Consider the following 23,027-nt stretch of genomic DNA (forward strand, 5'->3'; position numbering starts at 1 on the left):
CCTGGTAAGAAAAACCCCACTCCTTAAGACACCTCTGCACCTGTCGCCCCTGGCCCGTGGAGAAGGGGAGCAAATGTGTCCCTATGTCCCCGAGCATAGTGAGACCTGAGCCCCCCTTTTGGTTCAGCCCAACTGGCCTCGCAGTCCAAGCCAGCAGCCTCTTTGCTCAAAGACCGATCCCCATTGACTAACATTGGGCACCCAATGTTGTTTTGCACCCCTGCCCCCGGCTAACCTAGTGCCGCTGGTGGTGTATTGCTGGTGCTGCCTTGGACCTTGCACACCACTCACCTTAAATACAGGAGATTGGTCCTCTAAGTCACCATACTGTACCAGAATGCTGTACTTGTTCTTCCTCCAATGGATTCCTTTGCAGCTTCTGAAAAATGCAGTATGACGACTTTTGAAATGCAAACTTATTTCTATTGAAAAATGTGCTCACCCGATCGTATTGATTCTGGTGCATATATATATATATATATATATATATATAACACCAAGGTTGCCCAAGTGAGGAGCTACACCCATCAGGAATCTCACCACTTCGTAGGCGGCAGTGTCAGCAGCATGTACCACGCAATCCATAAGCCATACGCGTTTCGAGCTATTAGGCGCTCTTGTTCACTGGCATGAAGAGGCAGAGAACTGGTGAGCCACATTTACAGGACTACGACTACCATCATGCCTGTAAACACGCCCACTTGGGCGTGACTCTATGTATTTAATAAACCGGAGTCCTTTGTTACCTGATTCCTGGATGTGTATATAAATGGTGGAATTACTGAATTGGTTGTTGTAACTGGTATAGGTATCTCCACTTTTTTGAAAATGTATTTGTTTCTATTTTTGAATATGTGTTTCAAGGGTTACTTTACAGTGAAAGGAGGCCAGTCACTCTGTCACAAGGATGGTGTCATCAGTGATGTCATGAGTGATGTCACTGACCATGTCATGAGTGATGTAATATGTGATGTCATCAGCAGTGCATTACACATGCAAGTTATAGTGAGTCCAACTAACTATAACGTGGGAATTTCAATGGTTTTATGTCAGTAAAATATCCAGCTAACTATAACTCGTGTGAAACCTATGGTTTTTTCTGTGAATTTAATAGGTTTTTTAAATGCTAATTCCTAACTATAACTGGTGTGAAACCTATGGTTTTATCAGTATATATATATATATATATATATATATATATATATATATATATATATATATATATATTCACTGAAAAAACCATAGGTTATAGACCATATATAGTTAGGAATTAGCATTTACAAAACCTTATTTTACTCGCACAAAACCATAGAAATTTGCATATATAGTTAGTTGCAATAACTATATATCGCGCACCCGCAATCCACTGCTGATGATGTCACATATTACATCATTCATGACATGGTCAGTGACATCACTGATGACATCACTGATGACAACACCCAGTGACTGTATGTTTCTGTAAAGTTAAAATATGTCTTACATATTGAAGAATGAGTGGATGTATAAGTGTCTGGATGAAGGATTTAGTAGGTGCATGACTGACTGTATGAGTGAGTGATTAAATGTGTCTCACTGAGTGCATGGGTTAGTGACTAAACTGTCTGAAAGTGTGCATCAATATGTCTGTTGTTGTGCAAGCTGCTGCATGGTTTGATCAGTAGCTATATGAGTGGCTATATGGGTTATTGATTGGTTGCCCAAGTATTTGTATGGAAGACTGAGTGTGTATGTGGCTGGCTGGGAGGTGTGTGACTCTGTGCAGATCAATGTGTACTTGTATCAGTAATTGTATAAGAGAGTAAGTATGTGTTAGTATATGTTTGAAAAAATAAGGTGTTCTGTGTTTAACTGTATAGATGAGGAAATCGAAGTGTGATTGATTATTTACAGGACTGACTAGGTGTGTGAGTAACTCTATGGATGAGTGGCAGTGTTTGAGTGTCTGCATAGGTGTATGAGTGCATATGATAGTGTTGTAATAATGAGTGACTGTATGTATGATTGATTGTATGGGTGAATGAGTGAATGTGTGTGTAGACGTAGGAATCAGTGAGTGCGTATGTAGTAACTGGTATTGGTGTGTCAATGGTTCAAAAAATGAAACTCTGTATTTAACACTGGGTGTAACAGAGGTTATTTTAGAGTGTGAGGAGGTGCATTGTATTATCACATCAATTATATCATCAGTGACCTGAATATTGATGTCAAATGAGATGTCATCAGTGATGTGATCAGTGATGTCAATTGAGATGTCATCAGTTATGTCATTTGAGATATCATCAGTGATGTCATCAGTGATGTCATTTGAGATGTCATCAGTGATGTCATCAGTGATGTCATTTGAGATGTCATCAGTGATGTCACTGACCATGTCATGAATGATGTAATATGTGACATCATCAGCAGTGGATTGCGGGTGCGCGATATGTAGTTATTGCAACTAACTATATATGCGAATTTCTATGGTTTTGTGCGAGTAAAATAAGGTTTTGTAAATGCTAATTCCTAACTATATATGGTCTATAACCTATGGTTTTTTCAGTGAATTTTCAAGGTTTTGTAAATGCTAATTCCTAACTATATATGGTCTATAACCTATGGTTTTTTCAGTGAATTTCAATGGTTTTTTAATAGCAAATATCAAAAGCTGTCAAATGTCAAGTACGTGGTAGGTAAAAACATTTTTGTGTTTATGCACGCTGATGTGCTTTGAACGCTCCCCCCCCCTCTTTTCTCTTAGGAGTACTCTCTCTTTGCAGATAGTGAAGGGTAGTTAACGCAGGCCTTTGCCCCCGTTGTAATCCGTCGTGCCTGCTTCTCTCTCAATTTGATTGATTGTTATCCAAGCATTTACTGTTTTAGAATTGGTTCTCTTTGGTTCATTCTCTATTTACAAACAAGCACAGAGTCGCAATACTCTGTTTAGTCTTTGCAGATAGTGAAAAATCGTTTAAAAAAACAAAAGGAATCGAGCAAAATCAGTAGGCCACTAATGGGATCTCTATTTGACCTCGCTAAAATAGAAACATTAAGAACAACCCCTCATGAGAAATACGAAACTAGTGAGATGAACTTAGCTCCACACCATGATGGCTGCAAGACAGCTCGGCTCCGCCACCCACCCCACCCAAAATAACGACAAACCCTATGCAAATATTATAAATATAAACAACACACCAGCAAAGTAACAGGGTAAAACGTTTTATTAAATAACTATATACATGGCAGCCTGCTGCAACATCGATCCAAATGCCTTTTGGTGGCTCTTCCATTGTGAACATTGTCCCACAATCCGTTTGACCTGAAACGATTACACAAATAAAACATTTGTGAGTTTTAAATTTCCGGAGAAGTATAATTCACCAATAGCTTTCTCTGTAGATCTTTTTCCATTAACAATCCCAGTTCCATCACCCGCCCAGGATATCACTACTGTTAGTAGGCCACTGATGAGTTTTTGACTTTACTAGAAATAAGAAACATGAAAGTGGTGAGAGAAGCCAAGCTTGACGTTACGGCAGCCACGAGGTAGCTAGGCTCCGCCAACCCCCCACTACTCCAAGCATGTCTGTCCCACCGCCCCCCACGCCCAATAACGGTAACATGAAATAAATACAAATCAGCAGATACCTACCCCCATTCCGGAAACTCCCGAAGTGCAACAGGGCCACGGTTACGCCCATCCGGAAGTTTACGCCTCAACACGTGCAGGGCGGGGCCCGGCTAACCGCCATCAGCCGTGGGGTGGATGGCCCGAAATGTTATGGTCTTCCGATTCTCTTCTTCTGCCGCCTTCAAGGCCACGGGGGGGATGTCTTGCCTCTGCCTCCGACCCCCCCCCCCCCCTCTTATCGCCTGGTCTGGACATCACGGATATCAACGCCAGGTGTCGGCGTGGGGCCGACGGGATCCTTCTTCTTTCTTCAATAATGGCTGCGACGGACGGGGGTTGATCGCATGGGAGATGGATCTCCCCCTTTGTCTTCCAGCCGGCCATTTTGAAACCCTCCGCCCGGACTCGGTGGTCTGTGCCCATGGGCCGGAGGCGCTGACTACCTCCACTGCTTTGGTGGCCCGCCACCGTGCATCGTTGGTGGTCCCGGGCTGGCTCTCCCTGAACCCTGCTGGCGGCTGGATCGATACCGGAGAGTGCTGTGGCCCCGCCGGGCTGACAAAATGGCGGCCAGCACCCTGTATCCTGGACTCGTTGTTGACGGGGACACTGGCCTACCGCACGGCGCGTTTGCTGAATACTGTAAAGGTGTTCCTACACTTGGTGACGTGCTCGCTGCCTTGAATTCCTGGCGTGACTCCATGAAGTTTCAGTCCGCCAGGCCGGAGGGTGTTCTTCTAGACGGGCTCGCTGAACCGCTTCCCACGTGTGCTTGATATGAGCTCCCCGTTCGGGCCTGAAGCGGCGCCCTGCAGGCCACGGGGGGGGATGTCTTGCCTCTGCCTCCGACCCCCCCCCTCTTATCGCCTGGTCCGGACATCACGGATATCAACGCCAGGTGTCGGCGTGGGGTGCGCTGGGAGGGAGAGGCGGCGCAAACGAGCCTCTCCCACCCCCCCAGGTGGGGGCCCCTCAGCACCCCCAACGCTCCACTCACCCAACAAAAGGTCTCGTCCACTATTGCGAGGCAATGATGCTCCGCTCACCCAGCGGGGGTCTCGTCCACTGTTGCGGTGCAACGGCGCTTCTGAGTTCAACTAGAAAATGAGTCCTGCGTCCAGAAACGTTCTCCTCAACTTTGAAGATTCTATAAGAGCCACGGGGGCCCCCGACCCCCGATGGGGAATGACTGCCATGATCACCCACGGAACGACCACGACGTAGCCGCGGGACGTCGGTGCGCTCATGCCGGCGCCGGCCTCAGTCTTGAAATGACCAAAATCCTGCAAGACTACCAACTTGATCAGTTCCGGTGGGACACCAGTATGACCCGGTAGGAGAGATTGTTGCCTCCCACCCCAATTTGACTGATGGTTCATGTCGGCAGTCCCCTCTGCTACCCTTCAACGAAAACTTTTGGACTGCCGAAAGAGGTCCCGATCCAGCCACGAGTTGGTGGAGACATTTTGACTATACTTGGACCTTCCTGACCTCTCCCAAAATGGCGCCGGCTCAAATGAAACTCTCAACTCCTTGTTGTGCCCGATTGCTCAGCCTTGATATCATGAGATATGTATGCAGTTTTTAGCACATGAATTGATATGGGATAAGACTGATTATATGTTCGGACAATGAATTGATCCGGGATGGGTATTGATTATACGATATTAAGCTCTAATGCATCATTGATTACTGTATTTATTATTGAAGGTTCGAATTGTCGACACTTTTGGTACTTGCTCACAAGGAATTATCGATATGATTTTGTTGCACTTGTCGCACTTTTTACTATGAAATCAACGACCACTGACTCTGTTATGTTTTCCACAAATAAATACCCCCCCCATTTACAGTTCCAGCCTGCTCCATGGCCGGCCCACGGGGTTGTAGACCCGTATTTGGGCACCAACATTATTATTAAAGGTTTTTGAAAAAGCAAACGTAGTTGTAACGCGTAGATTGGTAAGTTTCGAATAAAAGGCCACTGTTTCCGAATTTTTTTTTTTTTTTTTTTAAAAAGCAGGTGAAATGAAGCAGCTCAATTAGTTAAGGGTTAAAAAGTATAGTATGCAGAAACATTGAAAATATGAATGGTCCAGGTTTGTTGTGTGTTTTTCATTTTTGTACAGCATAAAGCAATCGATAAAGATCCTGGTATTTAGCCTCTACTTTATATGCTACCTGTATCAGGGAAGTTGTTTTAAATGCCCCTAAGCCACCCCGAAGGAATGTCACCTGGCCCCCCTAGTACGAACGAAAACGACCCCGTACCACTGTAGGTTATCTCTCTTCCTCAAAAATGAAAAAAATTACTTTTTAGGACGTTTTGGACATTGATGATTTTCATATGATCTATTTATTAAAGTAATACTCATCTCTCCGCATGAAATTAATTTTCCACATGCTACACAAGTCAATCTCATCTTCCCAAAGTTCTTTTGCAGATTTGAGACCGTTTACCTTGCCTCTGACTCACTTATTGCTAAGTCATTGGTGGATGTTTTTGCCGGTCGGGGGTTATCCACCAAATCTCGAAGTTGTGCTTTAGAATAATTAAGAGGGTGCCACCTCTCCATGTGCCGATGCATGGTATGATTACCATAGCTATATTTTTTTTCGGTCCCTCTCGAGAGTTTTTTTTTTTGCAGATGAGGCAGGTAACGAACCTGACATTAACTTTCTTTTCATGAGAAGGAAAAGAAAAAAATTGCCAAATAAAATTCACTTTCACATGGGACGCTCTTGGCATTTCTTTCAGAAACTTTTACATCACTGTGTCATTTCTTTGTCTATCCTGGTTAAAGCAATGTCATGTAAATAGTTGTTTAAAAAGTTTTTTTTAACGTTTTTACTTTGTTGGAGCGTTGTATATATTTATAAGTTATTAAAGTGTTATAATCCTACTACTTTTGTTGGAGTGCTATATATTTTTAATGTGACACATAATTGTGAAGACTTTGATGTACAAAAAGGCATCCCTGGAATCTTTCGCTTCAGGCTCGGTCGTACACACCCTTACAGTGAGAATCCCCTCCCCAATCACAATACAGGATCGTTATCAGATAGTAGGAACGCGTGTGGTGTGACGGATCTCATGAGGTGGGGGCCTTGATCTACTGTAACTCTTTTGAACAGGGGTGATTCTTTACAGTTGGGGCCATAAACTACATCCGCAGGGCTAGGTGATAGCCTGGGACCGGCCTGGACAATCAGACACAGAGGAAGAGGAGTGTCAGAGGGTGCGGTATTGAATAGGGTGAAAGGGAGGTGTCAGGCGGGCACAGGGTGTGATACTCAGGGAAGAGCAGCGCAGATGGGAGGAGGTTTATGGCCCATGCATGAAAGAGAGATCGGGGGTGACCAGTGCGTGGGGGAGATGCTTGCGAGGGTGGGGAGCCATGCTAAGGATCGGCGACGTGCAGAGAGTGGGTCTGGTCAAGGCATCTAAAATGGCTGCCGTGCACGACAAAATTGTGGCATGGGAAAAAAGGCAAGATGGCGCAGACAATGTTTATCAATACGGATTAATTTATTACAATAATTTTTAACACTATATTAACTCGCAGTGTCAAAATGGCGGTCAACACTTCCTGATTTCCTTCGAATCGAACGTTAACAGACGTCACGCAGCAAAAAAAAAAAAAAACGCTCACGCGCAGCCGTTGGAAGACAAGTATCAACATATATGAGCCTCCTCAACCACCCTCCGAAAACATAGGGGGGTCAGGATACGTCTCCCGTACCCCCTTATACCCATTTCTCCATCTTGTAATTTAATTAAAACGAAACACAAAATGGCGAATTCCCGTTTCGCGTCCTGATTCGCTACCCGGTTCGCGAACCGGAAAGCGCTTCTACCGCAAAAAATCACATTTTTTTTTTTGCCCCACGGGACCCTTTAATAACCCCAACATCATTCCTAGGGGGTCAAGAAGGGTCTACCTTGCCCCCTTTCATTAAATTCCCCCTTCGTTTTTCTCCTCTTCTTGTCTCTCGATCCTACCGAGAGACAAGATGGCGGCCGCTCCGGACTGTTTAGAATGTTGACAGACACCAATGTTGACAGAGCCAATCAGCTTCGCTTCGCAAAGCTCCGTTACGCGAAAAGTTCGCGAACCGGTCGAGTGAACTTCACCGATTCTGAACGGACCTCTCTTGAGTGACCTGCTGTCCTGACTGGGACCCCACAGGAGTGCTGTGGTAAAACTGGAGTAAGAGGACGATCGGGCGCTGGAAGGGGAAGGCGAAGAACTGTCCTCGTGGTCCGGGTAAGGTTAAGTAGGACGTTTCATACATCTGATTGGCAGGATGGTTTTATCCACCTGATTGACTATTTGATTGATTGTTTGTATCGGAATTGTTTGAAAATACTAGTATTATTCGATTGATTGGTTCGTTTAGCCTTGGTCGCTACTTGATACATTGGTCCTCTTTGGAGATTCTCTGTCTACAAACGGAGAGGAATACGAAGATTCTCTCTTCCTTTGCAGGTAGTGAAGGGTAGGTAACGCGGACCTTTGTCCCACGTTGTAACCCGTCGTGCCTATCTCTTTCTCACCATTTGATTGTTTGATTGTCCGAACACTGGTTGTTTGATATTAGTTCTTTGGAGGTATTCTCTGCTTACAAATAACGTGGAATAGAGATATTCCGTCTAGTCTTTGCAAGCAGTGAAAAGATAGGTAGTGCGGACCCTTGTCCCCCCTTTTGTAATCTGTCATGCCTATCTTCTCCCCACTGATTGGTAATTGGTTCTACCCGGACCATTTATTAGAGGTAGCTCGTCCGGCCCCACCGGAGGGCACCCCTAATAAAGAGGACATATATATAAAATACGGATTAGCCACGGTACCTTCCTAGCAAATTATGGCAAAACGAAAGGAATCTAACAAAATCAGTAGGCCACTGATAGGATCCTTTCTGACCCTGCTAAAACAAGAAACACCAGGAAATAGCCCTCCGCAAAAAGTATGAAACCAGGGGGAGGAGCCAAGCTCGCGGTTGGGATGGCCACGAGGTAGTTCGGCTCCGCCGCCCTCGCTGCCTAAGCATGCCTGCCCTACCACCCACCCCGCCCAATAACCGACAAACCCTATACAAATGAAAGTCTGCTGATACCCACTATCGGCGTCACCAGATTGGACTAGATCACGCACAATTGGACTATGTCTTTTTCTGGTTATACAGTAACATCTTTGTGCTCGTTGCCACATTACAAATATATAGCACTCCAACAAAGTAGTAGGATTATAACACTTTAATAACTTATAAATATATACAACCCTCCAACAAAGTAAACACGTTAAAAAAAAAAAAACATTTTAAACAACTATTTACATGGCAGCCTGCTGCAACATCCATCTCAAAGCATTCACCGTCCGCTTGACACTGTCCCTGCCCCTCCCTCCCCGGAGTAGCAACAATGGGCTGCTTTGGGCTGTCTTTTAGTCGGCTTTGGGCTATAAAAAGCCTACAAAATCCGTCGGCCTGTGAGGCGGCATCAGTAGCGGACCGTTGTGCGAATAGGCCGAAGGCAGCACAACGCGCCGAGATCCGGACGGCACCGAGGTGGTGTCCAGCAAGTTGCCGCACTGGTCTGGCCATCCTACAATGCTGCTCCGAAAGACGGCGTGGGATGCCCCGGGGGGGAGGCGGCGCGAACGGGCCTCCCCCGCCTCCCCAGGTGGAGGCTCCTCAGCTGCAGTGGGGCGCCCCTTAGCGTTTCACTCGCCATCCAGCTGAGTTGCGCCCGCTCTTGCGGCACAGTGCCTCACCCGCCATCCAGCTGAGTTGCGCCCGCTCTTACCCGCCATCCATCTGAGTTGCGCCCGCTCTTGCGGCTACAGCGACTCGCCCACCATCCAGCTGAATTGCGCCCACTCTGCTGGTGCAGCGATAGGCGGCTGCCACAGGACTCTCAAAATGGCGGCCGGCTCTTCAGATTTGGGCCTGGTCCACTAAAATGGCCCTGGGACACCTTGGAACTCGGACGCTTGCCTGCTAGGGCATGGGCCCCATTCCCGAAAGCGTCCCCTCATCCTTGAAGATTCTACAAAAGTCACCGGGGCCCCCGACTCCCGCAGGCTTCCGGTGGGGAACGGCTGCCATGATTGCTTGCGGAATGGCCACGACAGAGCCACAAGATGGTGGTGCTCTCATGCTGACGCCAGCTTCAGTCTGAAACATCCAGAAACACTGTAGACTACCAATTCGATCAGTTCCGGTGGAGCCCCAACGTGACCCGGTAGGGAAGAACTTGCCCTCCCCTCTTTTGACTGATGGTTCTTGTTGCCTATCTCTTCTGTTGTCATTTAACGGAACCTTTTTTGACTGCCGAAAGGGGTTCTGGTCCGACCGCTGGTTGGTGGAGACATTTTGACTATATCCTGGACCTGCCCGGCCTCGCCCAAAATGGCGCCGGTATAAATGGGACTCGCAACTCCTTGTTGTGTACTGGTTGCCCAACCTTGATATCACGAGATACGTATGCAGCTTTGAAGCACATGGCGAGCGGGGACAAGTACTGATTGAACATTTGGACATCCCTATTGATATTAAGTTCTGATGTGTTATTGATTACTGTACTATTGAAAGTTCGAATTAACGTCACCCATGGTTCTTGCCCGCAAATGTATATCTAGATAATTTTATTGTAACTGGCCCTGTCGTACTTTAATTATAAAATTTACGTCCACCGATTCCGCAACTGTTAGACACCTTAGTTCTTGCAAATGTCCCCTCATCATATATGATTCCAGTTTGCTCCGTGGCCGGCCCACGTGGTTATAGGCCCGTATTTGTATACTGACATTTTCACAATAAAGGTTTTTAAAACAAAACATGGTAGTAGTACCTAGATTGGTAAAGTTTTGAATAATAGCCACTGTTTTCGAATCAGTAAAAGGCAAGTAAAAGTGATGTCATCAGTGATGTCCCTGACCATGTCATGAATGATGTAATATGTGACATGATCAGCAGTGGATTGCGGGTGCGCGATATATAGTTAGTGCAACTAACTATATATGCAAATTTCAATGGTTTTGTGCGAGTAAAATAAGGTTTTGTAAATGCTAATCCCTAACTATATATGGTCTATAACCTATGGTTTTTTCAGTGAATATATATATATATATATATATATATATATATATATATATATATATATATATATATACATATATATATTTATTTATTGGGTCGAGCCCAGCGGCAGCACTTATGCGCTAGGATAGAGGTGTAGTTTGCAGCTTATATTAGTATATCTCTAGATCCACTGTAAATGGGCTCTCATACCTACCAGGAGGACTGACTGACAGCAGGATCCTGGTATGATTTCCAGCTGACAGGAGTAATGTCCACAAGTGATGTCCATATTTGTACTTTCTAAGTAAAACCAAGACTCTGATGTACAACACATAGACAGTCCATAAGCAATAACAGGTAGGACCAGGACTTGATTTTACATTATGGACATCACCAGCTGCACAGATCCACTGAAGATAGTAGTGAAAAGTTATATTCCATTATGCACATGACCATAATAAACACAGGGAATGGAAACCACTTAATGAGGCAGTGCAATTCAAGTACGCCTTCATCGGTATCGAGGTATGGCAACTGAGCTCCCGCCACTAAAGACGGATGATAGAACAATGTCCTAATTGAATTAAAAAATTTGACTGGACCTTGATGACAACAGATGGATAAAAATGAATGAAAATAAAAAAAAACTGTTGTTTCTGTCAACGCAATTCTGTCAGCTTACCTAAGGGGTATGCATAGATGACAGACACTTGGGTATGGTCTTTTGCAGAAACAATCTTCCATGGGCACAAAAGAGATGGGCTAGAGAACTTGGAGAAACAAGTATTTGCAATGCAATAGGTCTCGCATTTTAGAAACGTTGACCTATTGGTACTGTAAATGACTATGCCTTTTAAGACATGAATAAATGGCATTATCATTTACAATGCCAATAGGTAAAAATCTTGCTATTGCGAGACCTATTGCATTGCAAATGATTGTTTTATAAAGTGTTGTGGATCTCCTTATTGAGTTGTGTGCATCATTTATTGACCAGTGTGTGTATTTGCAGATGTCTTACACTCCTCTCTGATAAGCCTAAGTTTGCTCAACCACACTCGCCCCTATAAGTGCACCTTGAGATTGTTAAAGCAAGCTCCTGTCTACTCATAAGGGAACCCCTGGACTCTTTGCACAATACATCCAATTTTAATCTATCATATAAAGAGCCAGCTTCCTACACATACCAACTGGTTGAGATTACAAAAACGGTATGATGTTTAATTGCTGTGGTTCTGGCCAGGTTGTTATGATCTGCTCCTTGACCATTTGTCCCAAAGACTATACCAGATATAAGGAGGGTTTGCAGCTAGGAGATCCTATAAGACTCTGCAGCAGTAATTTTACAGACACTGCAATGTCTTGCGAGAATACCATGTTCCTGTGAGACTTGACAGTCACCTTTACAAATGCTGAGGAGTCTCACAGAATGCAAAGATCCTGCAGAAGAGTGAAGATACCATTGCTTGCATTGCAGAGTCTCACAAAAATATGAAGATCCTGCAAGATTTTGTTTGCTATTGGAACCATTTTAGGATTTTCAGTATATGAGGCATGCCCTTGTGGGCTAATGTTTAGTTATAAAAAAATTCTTTATTCGATGCAGCAGCTGATGTTTCATCTTGTATCAGCATAAGGTTTTATCGTCGGGCAGAGGATTATTAACTAGCATTTGCCAACACAATTTACTACACATAAGTGAATGTGTACTCAAGAAGTACTTAGCTCATCAGATTTTTAATTTGGCCCAGGACACAAATCTTCTTCACTCTGGTTCCATGACTCTTGTGGGCGGAACCACAATTATCCTAAGACAGGATCCTAGTGTATCATAACCGGTCTTCAAATTTTGCGCTGCAGCTTTTACCATTTGTGAATATTTGGAGAACAGCGCCGTTTGCAGAAAATGCCAGTTTTGGCATATTAAACAATTATTAAGGAGCTACTCAAGTTTAAGCAATAATATCTACATAGTTGGTGTGCCGTAGCCCTAGTCCTGTACCATTGAGGACTTCCTTGTGTTGCTGTTTCTCTTCCTGTATGCTGGATCACCTTTCAAACTATAAATGTAGGTAGCAGAAGCCCTCTTGATCTTGCTGTGTTAAGATATTCATGCATGCAAATAATCAAGTGGTTTTGCTTCCTACGGATGCAGAGCTAACAGTCTTTTGTTGTATTATTGTTTCTTTTGTCCCTTATCTTCTTCTCATGGGTCATCCATATAGGTTGATGTTTATTGCACCAGGACAGTGTGACTGGTATCAGGATTTGTGAGAATGAACTACTGCCACAATCACAGGCAGTATGTTTATGACATATGAGATTTGATCCTTGTGTAACTTTGCCATACTCTTCCAGACAGTATGGCTGACTTACTAAAGTGTCAAATATGCCAATGTAATTTTTTTTCAGGTTTAAAGACGAGCCTAGGCAGCTGGGAACTAAACAGTAAGCCCAGCTTCCCAAACGTCAGAATATACAATGTCCAGGTTCCAAAACAAAAAATCGAGAGATACCGCTAGAAGATTAATTTTGAGCACACTTCTTCATCGCCCTTTTGTAGCGCTGAATGATAAATTAATCCAGCATTTTGAAAAAAATTCTTCGAACATAGAGTTCAAATAAAGTTTTATGGGTTGAGCTGAAAATTCTTAAATTGCGTGTCTAAAGTTTATGGGTTGAGCTGGAAATTCTTAATTGCTTGTTTTAAGTTTTAATCTTCATGTAACAAATGAGATACATATATCTAATCAGCTTTTCATTAACTATGAGCATATTAGACAACGATACTCTACCTCTAAACAATCTATCTCTAGATTGATAGTCTTCTGTATTGCTTCCTGCTCTCTGTTTATGAATAAGCCTCTCGCAAGCTAACTAAAAGTGCACTCCACCAGAGCAGAAGCTGCTTCCACTGCTTGGCTACGAAATGTTCCCATTGCAGCCGTTTGTAGAGCAACATCTTGGAAATCAATACATTCCTTCACTAGGCATAATTGACTTGATCGTGACACCCAAGTACAAGCTAAAATAGCACAGTAAACTATTTATAAAAAGTTTCCCAAAATAAAAAAATCTCTTCAAACAGAAAGAAGATGGTAAAATACTATTTACCTTACATACTTTTTTTTTTACTCTCTTTTTATTGAACAGTTGTGATAGAACAGTGGACAGCCAAATAGCCACTTAGTAATGTAATACAGTGTGAAAGGTACGACTGACCATTCCCTACAAATTAAACATATGCTTTGTACAGCTTTAAATTGGGGTAAGAGCAATGTCCACATAAAATCTGCGGTGTTCTTCTGATGAAGATACACATATTTCACCACGCTCTAAATTCCATTTAGCCCATTTATGATTGCATTTCTTGGGGCAGCCCCTATGTTTGAATACATCTTTTTCTGCGATTATCGCATTGTCCAAGCCATTTGCCCATCTCTAATGCGTAGGCAGCTCCCCGGACCCCCACAGCCGGGCAATGTTTCATTTAGCAAGGACGAGTCCTAGAGATATCCATGTGTGCTCTGTTTGAGTCAGGTTTGTGGCCTCCCATGCATTTTGCAAACACAGACGCAGGGAATGAGGAACAGTTTTCCCACTCACCCTCCTAAGTATGATGATGATACACTCCCAATATGGCTGGATATTCGGGCAGTCCCAGAGTGTGTGAAAGAATGTACCCTCAGCTGCGCACTTCCTGAGGCACCACAGATCTGATATACGCCCTATTTTTGCGAGTGTGTGTGCAGCTAGATAGGTTCTTTGCAGAATCTTGAGTTGAGCTAGTCGTAGCCTCATTGGGATAGCAACTTCTGTGGGGAAGGAGAGAGCTTCTTGCCAGTCGTCGTCCTCTAAATATCCGAGATCAGATTCCCACAGTACCTTACATACTTTTGATGATGTTTACTTACATATATGTACCTATTTATTTATTTAGTTAATATAGTATATCGTTTTTATTATATATATATATATATATATTATATATGTATAAGTATATATGTTTGTATGTGTGTATATATATATACATATATTTATATATTTACATATTTACATATTTGTTTTTGAATCATTGGACTTCATAGAATTTCATATTGTCTTGTACTTCTACAAAAATATATATATAAAGATTTTTAATTCTTTCTTTTATTCCTTCAAGCCTTTGACTATTAATGAAAATCCTGAGATGCAGACGAAAAGGTTTCATACTTGAAGTCTTTTTTCTGCATCATAATAACCTTCATTGAATTCATAAACAACCCACCCTCCATGCCTCTCTTCACAGTTGGGTTTTGAAAACTTTGATATCCTTGGCATTTCCATAAAAAAGAACTAAGTGAATTAACCAAACTGCCAGTACAAAGCCTCATGGACAGAGAGCTCCTTTGGACAGGACTCTTTTCACTCTGTTGACATTAAATGTGCATTAAGTTACATTTTTTCTAAGTCGTTTCACATTTTAAACTATCTTTGCACCTAAGAACTATAAATGGAGTTTTATTATTTTGTGAGGATGAATCTATTGATTTTTCAGTAAAAAAATTCACTCTTGATAGACTGAGTCATGGTGCTGACTTCATCCGACGGACAACTGAATTCTTCACTCTTTGTTAAAACAACATGTCTGTGGTACAGTTCTCTGGATCCATGCAGGCAGCAAGCAGGAGATCATTCAAGCGTTTATGACTTTACAAGCGTTTATAGCTATCTACGCGTTTATGACTATACAAAATGTATTATTTCAATGAAGATTTCTATGATGCAGAATTAGGACAACAAGTAACTTTTTCTTTTCATTAAGTCTGCCTTTAATAAGTGAAGAGTGTTCAAGAAATAACATTTGAGAATTAAGTCATGCTGTATTTTTGCCAGTGGTAAACAGTTGTTACTGGATAAGTATTGAAGCCCCAAAAGAGAGACGCAATGACAAAGCAAAGGCTGTTTTGTATGGCACGCATATGCCATATAAATGCAGAAAAAAGAAAATATGCACCCACCTAAGCTTGACCACAGTTTCTTTGCAATCTAAATCTGAAAAAAAAAATCATTTATTATGGCCTTGTTACCCTTGATGTGTTTAAAGCTTTTCCAAGCATTTTATTTGTGGAAATAGGAATATATCACAACATAATTAATAACTCAAATCACAACGAGCTACAATATTACAAACTCAATTAAACACAATATATGATAGTGATTATGGAAAGGAGTTGTTCCTTCTAAAATACATAAATATGAGCTCGGGAAAAAACCCGAACTACTAGAGGCACAACTTGATGGGCTGTAAGCCTGTCAGATATTTATCAAAAGGTTTCTCAAAATCACATGTGTTTTATATGCTGAATATTTATTATCTTAGTAACATTTGAAAAACAAAGACAGTAAACAATACATTCGGTGTTTTACTGTTATTCGTGTAGAGTTTCTATATTTCATGCAAAACATCAAAGAAAACATGTATATCATTCAACAATTTCAACAGTTGTAATATATGACCCTTTTATATCTTCACAAGATTCCCAAACAATATCCCAGAATCCCAATGCATTTCGGGTTCATGCTGAACCCTTTATCAGGGATTAAGCTTAACAAGAAGTCCAATCTTGGGTAATAACGTCCAGTGGTGTTGTCTGTTATGGATCTACAAGACAGCAACAAAAAATATATGTACACCATTCTGTAACTGATTACATTTTAAACAAAGAAGACATTCTCTGGGGAGTGCTGCTGAGAAAGAGCCTTAACATACAGAAAAAGTGCCAGTGCTAGTTCAGAACCAAAGTGGTATATTGTTAGTCGAAAAGCTCAAAATAAAACTCACTATTGGGTTGTTCTCAACTTGTGGGCTCCTCTAGCGTAGGGAGGTGTAGTGGGTTGTGGCAGTTTAGGCGCACAATGCATGTTTTGCATGACTGGTGCATTACTGGGGCGGAGATGGATTGCATTTGGTTTTGCTTCTCTTTAGTAAAGTAGATGGTGTCTGTTATTAGACTGAGGTTATACCTAGGAGACAGATACCTCTTGGTTGGAAGTGTAGAAAGAGGAGAAGTTGTTGTTGAGGTTAGTTAATTGTTTATTGCCTGCAAGCATCTCTTATTACTTCAATGCTGGTCCGATATACAGTGTTGCATAAAAGACTGTGATGGTAGATGACAGAGCATGTTCAGGTTGTTTCAGAGTGTTGTCATGGAAGGTTAATGGCCTGAATGATTAAAGTAATAGAGATTCAGTCTTGAAGTTCGTGAAGAGGCACTCCCTAGCTGTCCTCATGTTGCAAGAGAACCTTCTGGGTTTCATACACAATTTCTAGGGACGTATTGGATATACTAAAGTTTTACATGCTCAACTTGTTAGGGACCTTAGGTGGCTATTTTGCTTAGGAAATCATTTCTCTTCTTGATTACTAAGACTCAGACAGAAGGGCAGAGTAAATGTTTGGTGATTTGGGTTGGGGGGATAAGTTAGTGGATATTTGTATTTTTACATCCCACCAAAGCTTTAAATGTTCACCTTTAAAAAATAAATGATAATGGAGTGATAAGCATTTACTTTAATGTTGTCATGGGTAGGACTTTTTGCAGTAGTGTTAGGCCAGAGAGACCTCAAGCTTCTCTTTTCTCCTTGATGGGGTTTTGGGATGTTAGGCAAAGCTGGCATCCACAGACTAGAGAATGTGCATGTTTCTCAGTGACTAATCAATCCTTTTCTCACCTTCACTATTTCTTCGTCTCAAATTCCTGAGATGCGTTGGGTATCTGCAGTTCAGATACTCCCCAGGGAACCATCTGATCATACTGAAACCTGAAAGGAGCTTTTGAAAGGTTATCGAAATGAACAAGAAAGTTGAGAGGGACAGGAGAGCTGGTGGGACGACTAGGACAAGAGAACTGTCGGGATAGAGATGAGAGAGCTAGGCAAGAGAGCTAGCGATATCTGTGTAATTTTGTCTTGTTTCATTTAAATATTTCCAAAGAAGATAATATACACTTAAACATCTGTGGAAGATGGGTAGTCTTCCTCTCTGAGCACCTTTAGTGTCAGGTACAGAGGAGAGATGTCTTGCATGGTGCCTGGGATTGCAAAGCAATTCATGCTTAGTGGAGAAAAGCTTCAATCACAATGACCAACGTTCTGAGATACCACTGTACTTGCCTTAACCCCTTAGGCGCGGCCGCGACTCTGCGCCTGTGCAGCACTTTTAATGAGTGGGCGGGTTCATGGCGGCCCCCAACCGTTATCAGCACACGAGCACCGTGATGCATGATGGCTGGGGGCCGTCATCAGCACCGAAGGGGTTAAAGGCTAGCTCTCATTGGTATCATAGAGGAAGAGGGACTTAGAAGGCAGACCCATATTTTGAAAGGGCTGTGGAATTTCACTTGCCAAAATAGACATTATAAAGTATTGGAGATCAACCACTGTGCCCCATTTCAGATATGGTTCTATTAGTGAAACTAGTTTACCAGTCAAGGGGTTTTCCAAGTAAACGCACCAAGAATTGAGGTATGTGGTAGGTCCACTTTCAATTATCTACATAGCTATCATCGAGGACACTTTGGAAACAGTTGACTCGCTTTGCAAATCGAGTCTTATTATTGCGGTTATGTTGTATGTAAACCTGTTCGCAGGGAATCCCGCTTCTATCAAATATTATTGTTCTATATGTTGTCTTGGTTGTACAAAAAATCCAGAAATTGTGGTATTAAAAATAGGATCTCCAATTGCCCTTATCAGTATTGAATTGGCAGATTTCATGGGTAGAATGGCCTTTTTGTTTGCCATCAATTGATCTGATTCTTTGATGCTATGTCTCTTGGATTCTCCCACGAAAACAGTAAGAATTTTACCAACCATCCAAAATGTATATTGTGAAAACATTTGTCATGGATCTGAAATTTGTTATTCTCCCCAGGCTTAATTTAGATACCCTTTGCACCTTTATATTTGTGTTTCGTACCTTTGTGTTTTGTGTTTAGCATGTGCTTGGAGTAATGAAGCTGAACCTTTAGTGCTTAGACAAGGTAATGGAATTAATTGTTTTTTGAAAACTTTTGTTGAATTACATGGAAAAGTGAATTTCTATTTTTCCTATTTTAGGTTTATCTATGATTGGGTATATAGTGGTGTTTTCAGAGATGAATATGGGGAATTCATGATCCAGGTGAATGAGGATTTGCTCAGATTCAGAGGTATTAATAATGGCTTATTCATCTAATTGATCCCTTATCGAAATGACTCGCCACATTAGTTACACCTTGCTTTTGTTTTTATTATTTAGACAGGCTTTACTGGACTGATGGCTATGTTTTGATTTCAAAAGAAGTGGAAGACTGTGTACCGGTATTCCTCAACCATATTGCTAATGAGATCTACATGTGCGGGAAGACCATAAACTTGTTAAAATTATGCTGCCCGGGTGTAAGTTCTCTACTACTCTAATATTTGATATATGTACAGCTGTGTAAAAAAATGACCATCAATCCTGTTTCTTGACATCTTCATGCTAATTATGATACACAAAGACATTATAATACATTTGAGCCGCATCAAAAATCCAACCAAAATGTTGCAGTTTTTGCAAAGTAAACAGCTGATAAATTAAGGGATATTCGAAAAACAGTAAAACAAAAAATACAATGAATCCATTGATGATACGATATCTGGATAAGATGAACATGTGATCCTTTTATAAATGATGTATAATTAAAGGGGTTGGGGGCTTTAAGCGATAATGAACCAGTTCAGCTCATTAAAAAGCTGCTGAGATAAGATCACATTAAAAAGCTGCTGAGATAAGATCACATTAAAAAGCTGCTGTGCTTGATAGATAATGTTGACCAAAAGCGCAAAAAGGCGCTGTTAATCTCATTGGATGCTGCAATAGTGTTTAATGAGCCTGGGGGTATTTCCTGGAATGGTCTTTGGTAACATTTAGATCAGGCCTCAAATTTAAAGCATGGGTTATTTGCTCACTGTCACACTAGGATTCTTATAGCAGTTGTCACACTTCATCGCAGATATAGATAAAGCAAGGAACCAGCCAAGGAGTCCTCTCTCCCCAATGCTTTTTGCACTGACAATAGAAAACCTAGCAGAGAGAATTCGGAGGAAGATGGATATAAATAGCATCTCAAAGGGAAAGTAAACGCCCAAACGAATGCTATATGCAGACAATGGTCACAATCAAATACACAGCAATTTATAAGAAAGCACAAGCATACACTTAACCCCTGTATTTGAACACACAGCAAGTGTGACGAGATTTAAAGGCATCTTTATTACTCATTTATTTTCTGAACAAACAGAACACCTGTTCTTTTCAAGCTGGAGCTCTCTCTCCAGAACAGACAAGTAGGCCATAAAAATGGCTTGCCCATATAACATCTGATTCGCCTTAGCGAGTGGGGGGTAGGTTTTTTAAGTCCTTGGATGGGTTCAGGAGATTCTAGGCGATGGGTGAAGCGTTCAGTAGTTTGAGTATATGTTAACAGATGGTACACGCTTTCCCGGTTTGTCATTAGTCAACTGGGGGAGTCCTGCTAAAGGCCGGGAGAACAGGAAGAAAACTGTTTACTTTTACTGTTAACAAAGGTCGGGGATGGTTCCTTGTCACCCTGCAGATGTAAACAAGTATATGTGTAAAATATAAAAAGGAAATAAAACAGAACGATAGACATTCTTTGCAGCTACATTTTGTCTTCCCTTAGTTTCATTTATTAGCATATATACATGATTCATGTCGGTAAACTAATGTAGACTACACTGTATAATGTAATTTTTGGTAAGTTTACTCAATGTTAATGTGTGAATATTTTCTTAAATTCCTAAAAAAACACATTTGAAGAATATATAGACGGCATCTTCAAATACTTCCTTTGGCCACAGTACTGAGTTGCAGTAAAAATAACGTAATGTTTCTTGTTTGACAGCACTACATTTGTTGGTCTGAGATCCCTGTTCCTCGGATTTCTGTTACTTTCTCCCTAGAAGAACTGAAGGAGATGGAAAAGGACTGTGCTTTGTATGTTGGTAGAATGGAAAGACTTGCTCGCTATAGCTCCATTAGCAAGGAGGAAAAGGTAAACCAAATGTAATATTATGCACTGTTTTATGAGATACGTATTTTAAAATACACCAACGTGACTGGCCATATGAAATTATTTTCTGACATTTTTAATTATGTGACCTGTCATTCACTTTGACGATTACTATTGCTTTGTTGAAAGAGCTTGAATTAATTACCTAACCTTTCAAAGACATGTATGTTGAAGCAATTTTCTCTTGGAATCAATACATTTTAGTACCTCTCCCATGAAATGGCCATCCTAACTTTTTGTACAAGTATACAGAAGAAACCCACCCGTGACAAATATCCTCTCCTTCTTTGTCTCACCTGAAATCTCCTCCATACCGCATCGCATCTAGAAAAGGGAGGAAGAATTCAGATCACTTTACCATTCTACTAATCTCCCTCCATTGCCTCCTTCTCTAAGCATGCATTACATACAAGTTCACTTATTTTACACGCCATGCCTAGATCTCAAGAAAACATCACATATGGTAGATTCTCACTACATTGTGTCCATTACTTAGTCTTACTGTGGTGTCGCATGTAGGTAATCATATTAGGTAAATGCGAAAGTTAATGGGGCTTGTTATTTAATGTTTAAATAAATATGTACTATAAGGATAAAAGTATCAGCATATAAAATAGATATTAAACTATATATGAATATGAATGGGAATATGAATTGCTTAGGAAAGACCCAGAAATAAGAAAAAATATATATAATAAAACATTATAAAGCTTTAGAAGGGTTTGGATTTATACAGATATATTGTATAAATATTCTTTTTGCATCTACTCTTTATACGAAACATAATATTATTAAAAGGAGGACAAATAGGATTTACCCCTCCCTAAACAATCTGTTTTTCTAAAAAATACACTAACAAAAACAGTCAGTATAAACATAACACAAGTATAGTGACAACGTAATTGAAAAAGTCTTCCATGATGTAGTGGTAGGTGATGTTCTGGATACCTTGCAGTTGTGGGACGATAATATTGTTCCCAATATAGTGGCATACGTTCTCTAACATGGCCAAGTAAGTATACCAAGTGGCTTTCATACAACCCAAAGTCACCTACTCACCCACGTAGAAATAGTGAAATTCATTAAGAAAAGCCAGTAAACCGGTCTATTCAGTCAGAAATGTTGAACTCTTGATCTCTTTTCCCAAAAATGTGCGTTCTCACTACTTCTGGCCTTCTTACTGTGCTCTGTATTTATTTAATGACGCTTCAGCAGTGCTTTACGTAAAAGTGCTTTCCTTATTTATTGAATTATAATTAGTAAAGTGGTGCAATAATTTAAGCAATTATGAAAAAGAAAAGCACAGCAAGAACAGAAGATCCACAAAGAGTTCAAAGGTGGTAGGAAAGAAAGAAGACAAGCATACATGTTTAAGAAGTGTATATGAACCCGGCCTATTAAATGTGAAATAACAAAATCTTAATTTAGACTCCTTCAAAAAAGTTTAAGGGGGGCAAAAACATCCTGTATATCGAAACACTGGAGAGAATTTCGAGTGAATCCTAAAACAGTCCAGACCATTGAGGGAATACACTTCCGGAAGATCACAGTTTGTAGCACTGAAACATCTGCTCAGGCATGAACGGGCTTCACGAATAAAGTTGCATTACCGTGCTGCAAAATCAATAAAAGAAAAATATGTAGGTCAAAGTCCTCATCACTGTATCTCAATGAGAGCGGCAAGCCTCTCTCGGCTGCAGACAAAGATATTCTTAGGAACCAGACTCTAATTGCTTTGTTTAGCAGTGACTTCTTCCTGCATTGCACCAGAATGTCGGTTAGCTCAGAATGCCTACTGGCTTCCAGTGGTAATACCAAACAGCAGCATCTCACAGGAGCAGAGTAAAGTAGAAGTTGCAGCCCCACAGGGACCTTGGCAAGTTGTACTGGTACGTGCACACGCACGCCAGCAAGTGCATGACCACCTACTTATGTCCACAATCCCCTCACAATCTCTTAAGTATACTGCAGAGCCATCTTCCAACATGAACACCCCTTCCATCTCTAAATAAGGAACTACAACCCTCCACCACTGATCATCAACTATGAATTCACATGCTGTAACTTTGAACCCACCTAGATTTCTCAGTCACTGCACAAACTAAAATCACTCCAAACCTAGATACAGTTGAATGGTACCCTCTATGATAGTTCTATTACTGACCATGTAACAATCAAGGTTGCTCTCACCAAGCAACCTGTGATCACTGATTTCTTACATGATGTGA

At 41.4% G+C, this 23,027-nt stretch overlaps 1 protein-coding gene across 2 annotated transcripts in view; it reads left to right on the forward strand.

Moving 5' to 3' along the window:
* TUBGCP6 (tubulin gamma complex component 6) overlaps positions 1-23,027 on the forward strand; it is a 747,379-nt gene that overhangs the window by 307,804 nt on the left and 416,548 nt on the right. For both annotated transcript variants that reach the window (XM_086967433.1, XM_086967436.1), the window contains exons 9-11: positions 18,800-18,891; positions 18,981-19,120; positions 20,632-20,781. In XM_086967433.1, the coding sequence (XP_086823559.1) occupies positions 18,800-18,891; positions 18,981-19,120; positions 20,632-20,781 (382 nt within the window). The remainder of the gene's footprint in view (positions 1-18,799; positions 18,892-18,980; positions 19,121-20,631; positions 20,782-23,027) is intronic.

This window comes from Lissotriton vulgaris, chromosome 1_1 (genome assembly GCF_964263255.1).
Source record: "Lissotriton vulgaris chromosome 1_1, aLisVul1.2, whole genome shotgun sequence".
Taxonomy (NCBI): domain Eukaryota; kingdom Metazoa; phylum Chordata; class Amphibia; order Caudata; family Salamandridae; genus Lissotriton; species Lissotriton vulgaris.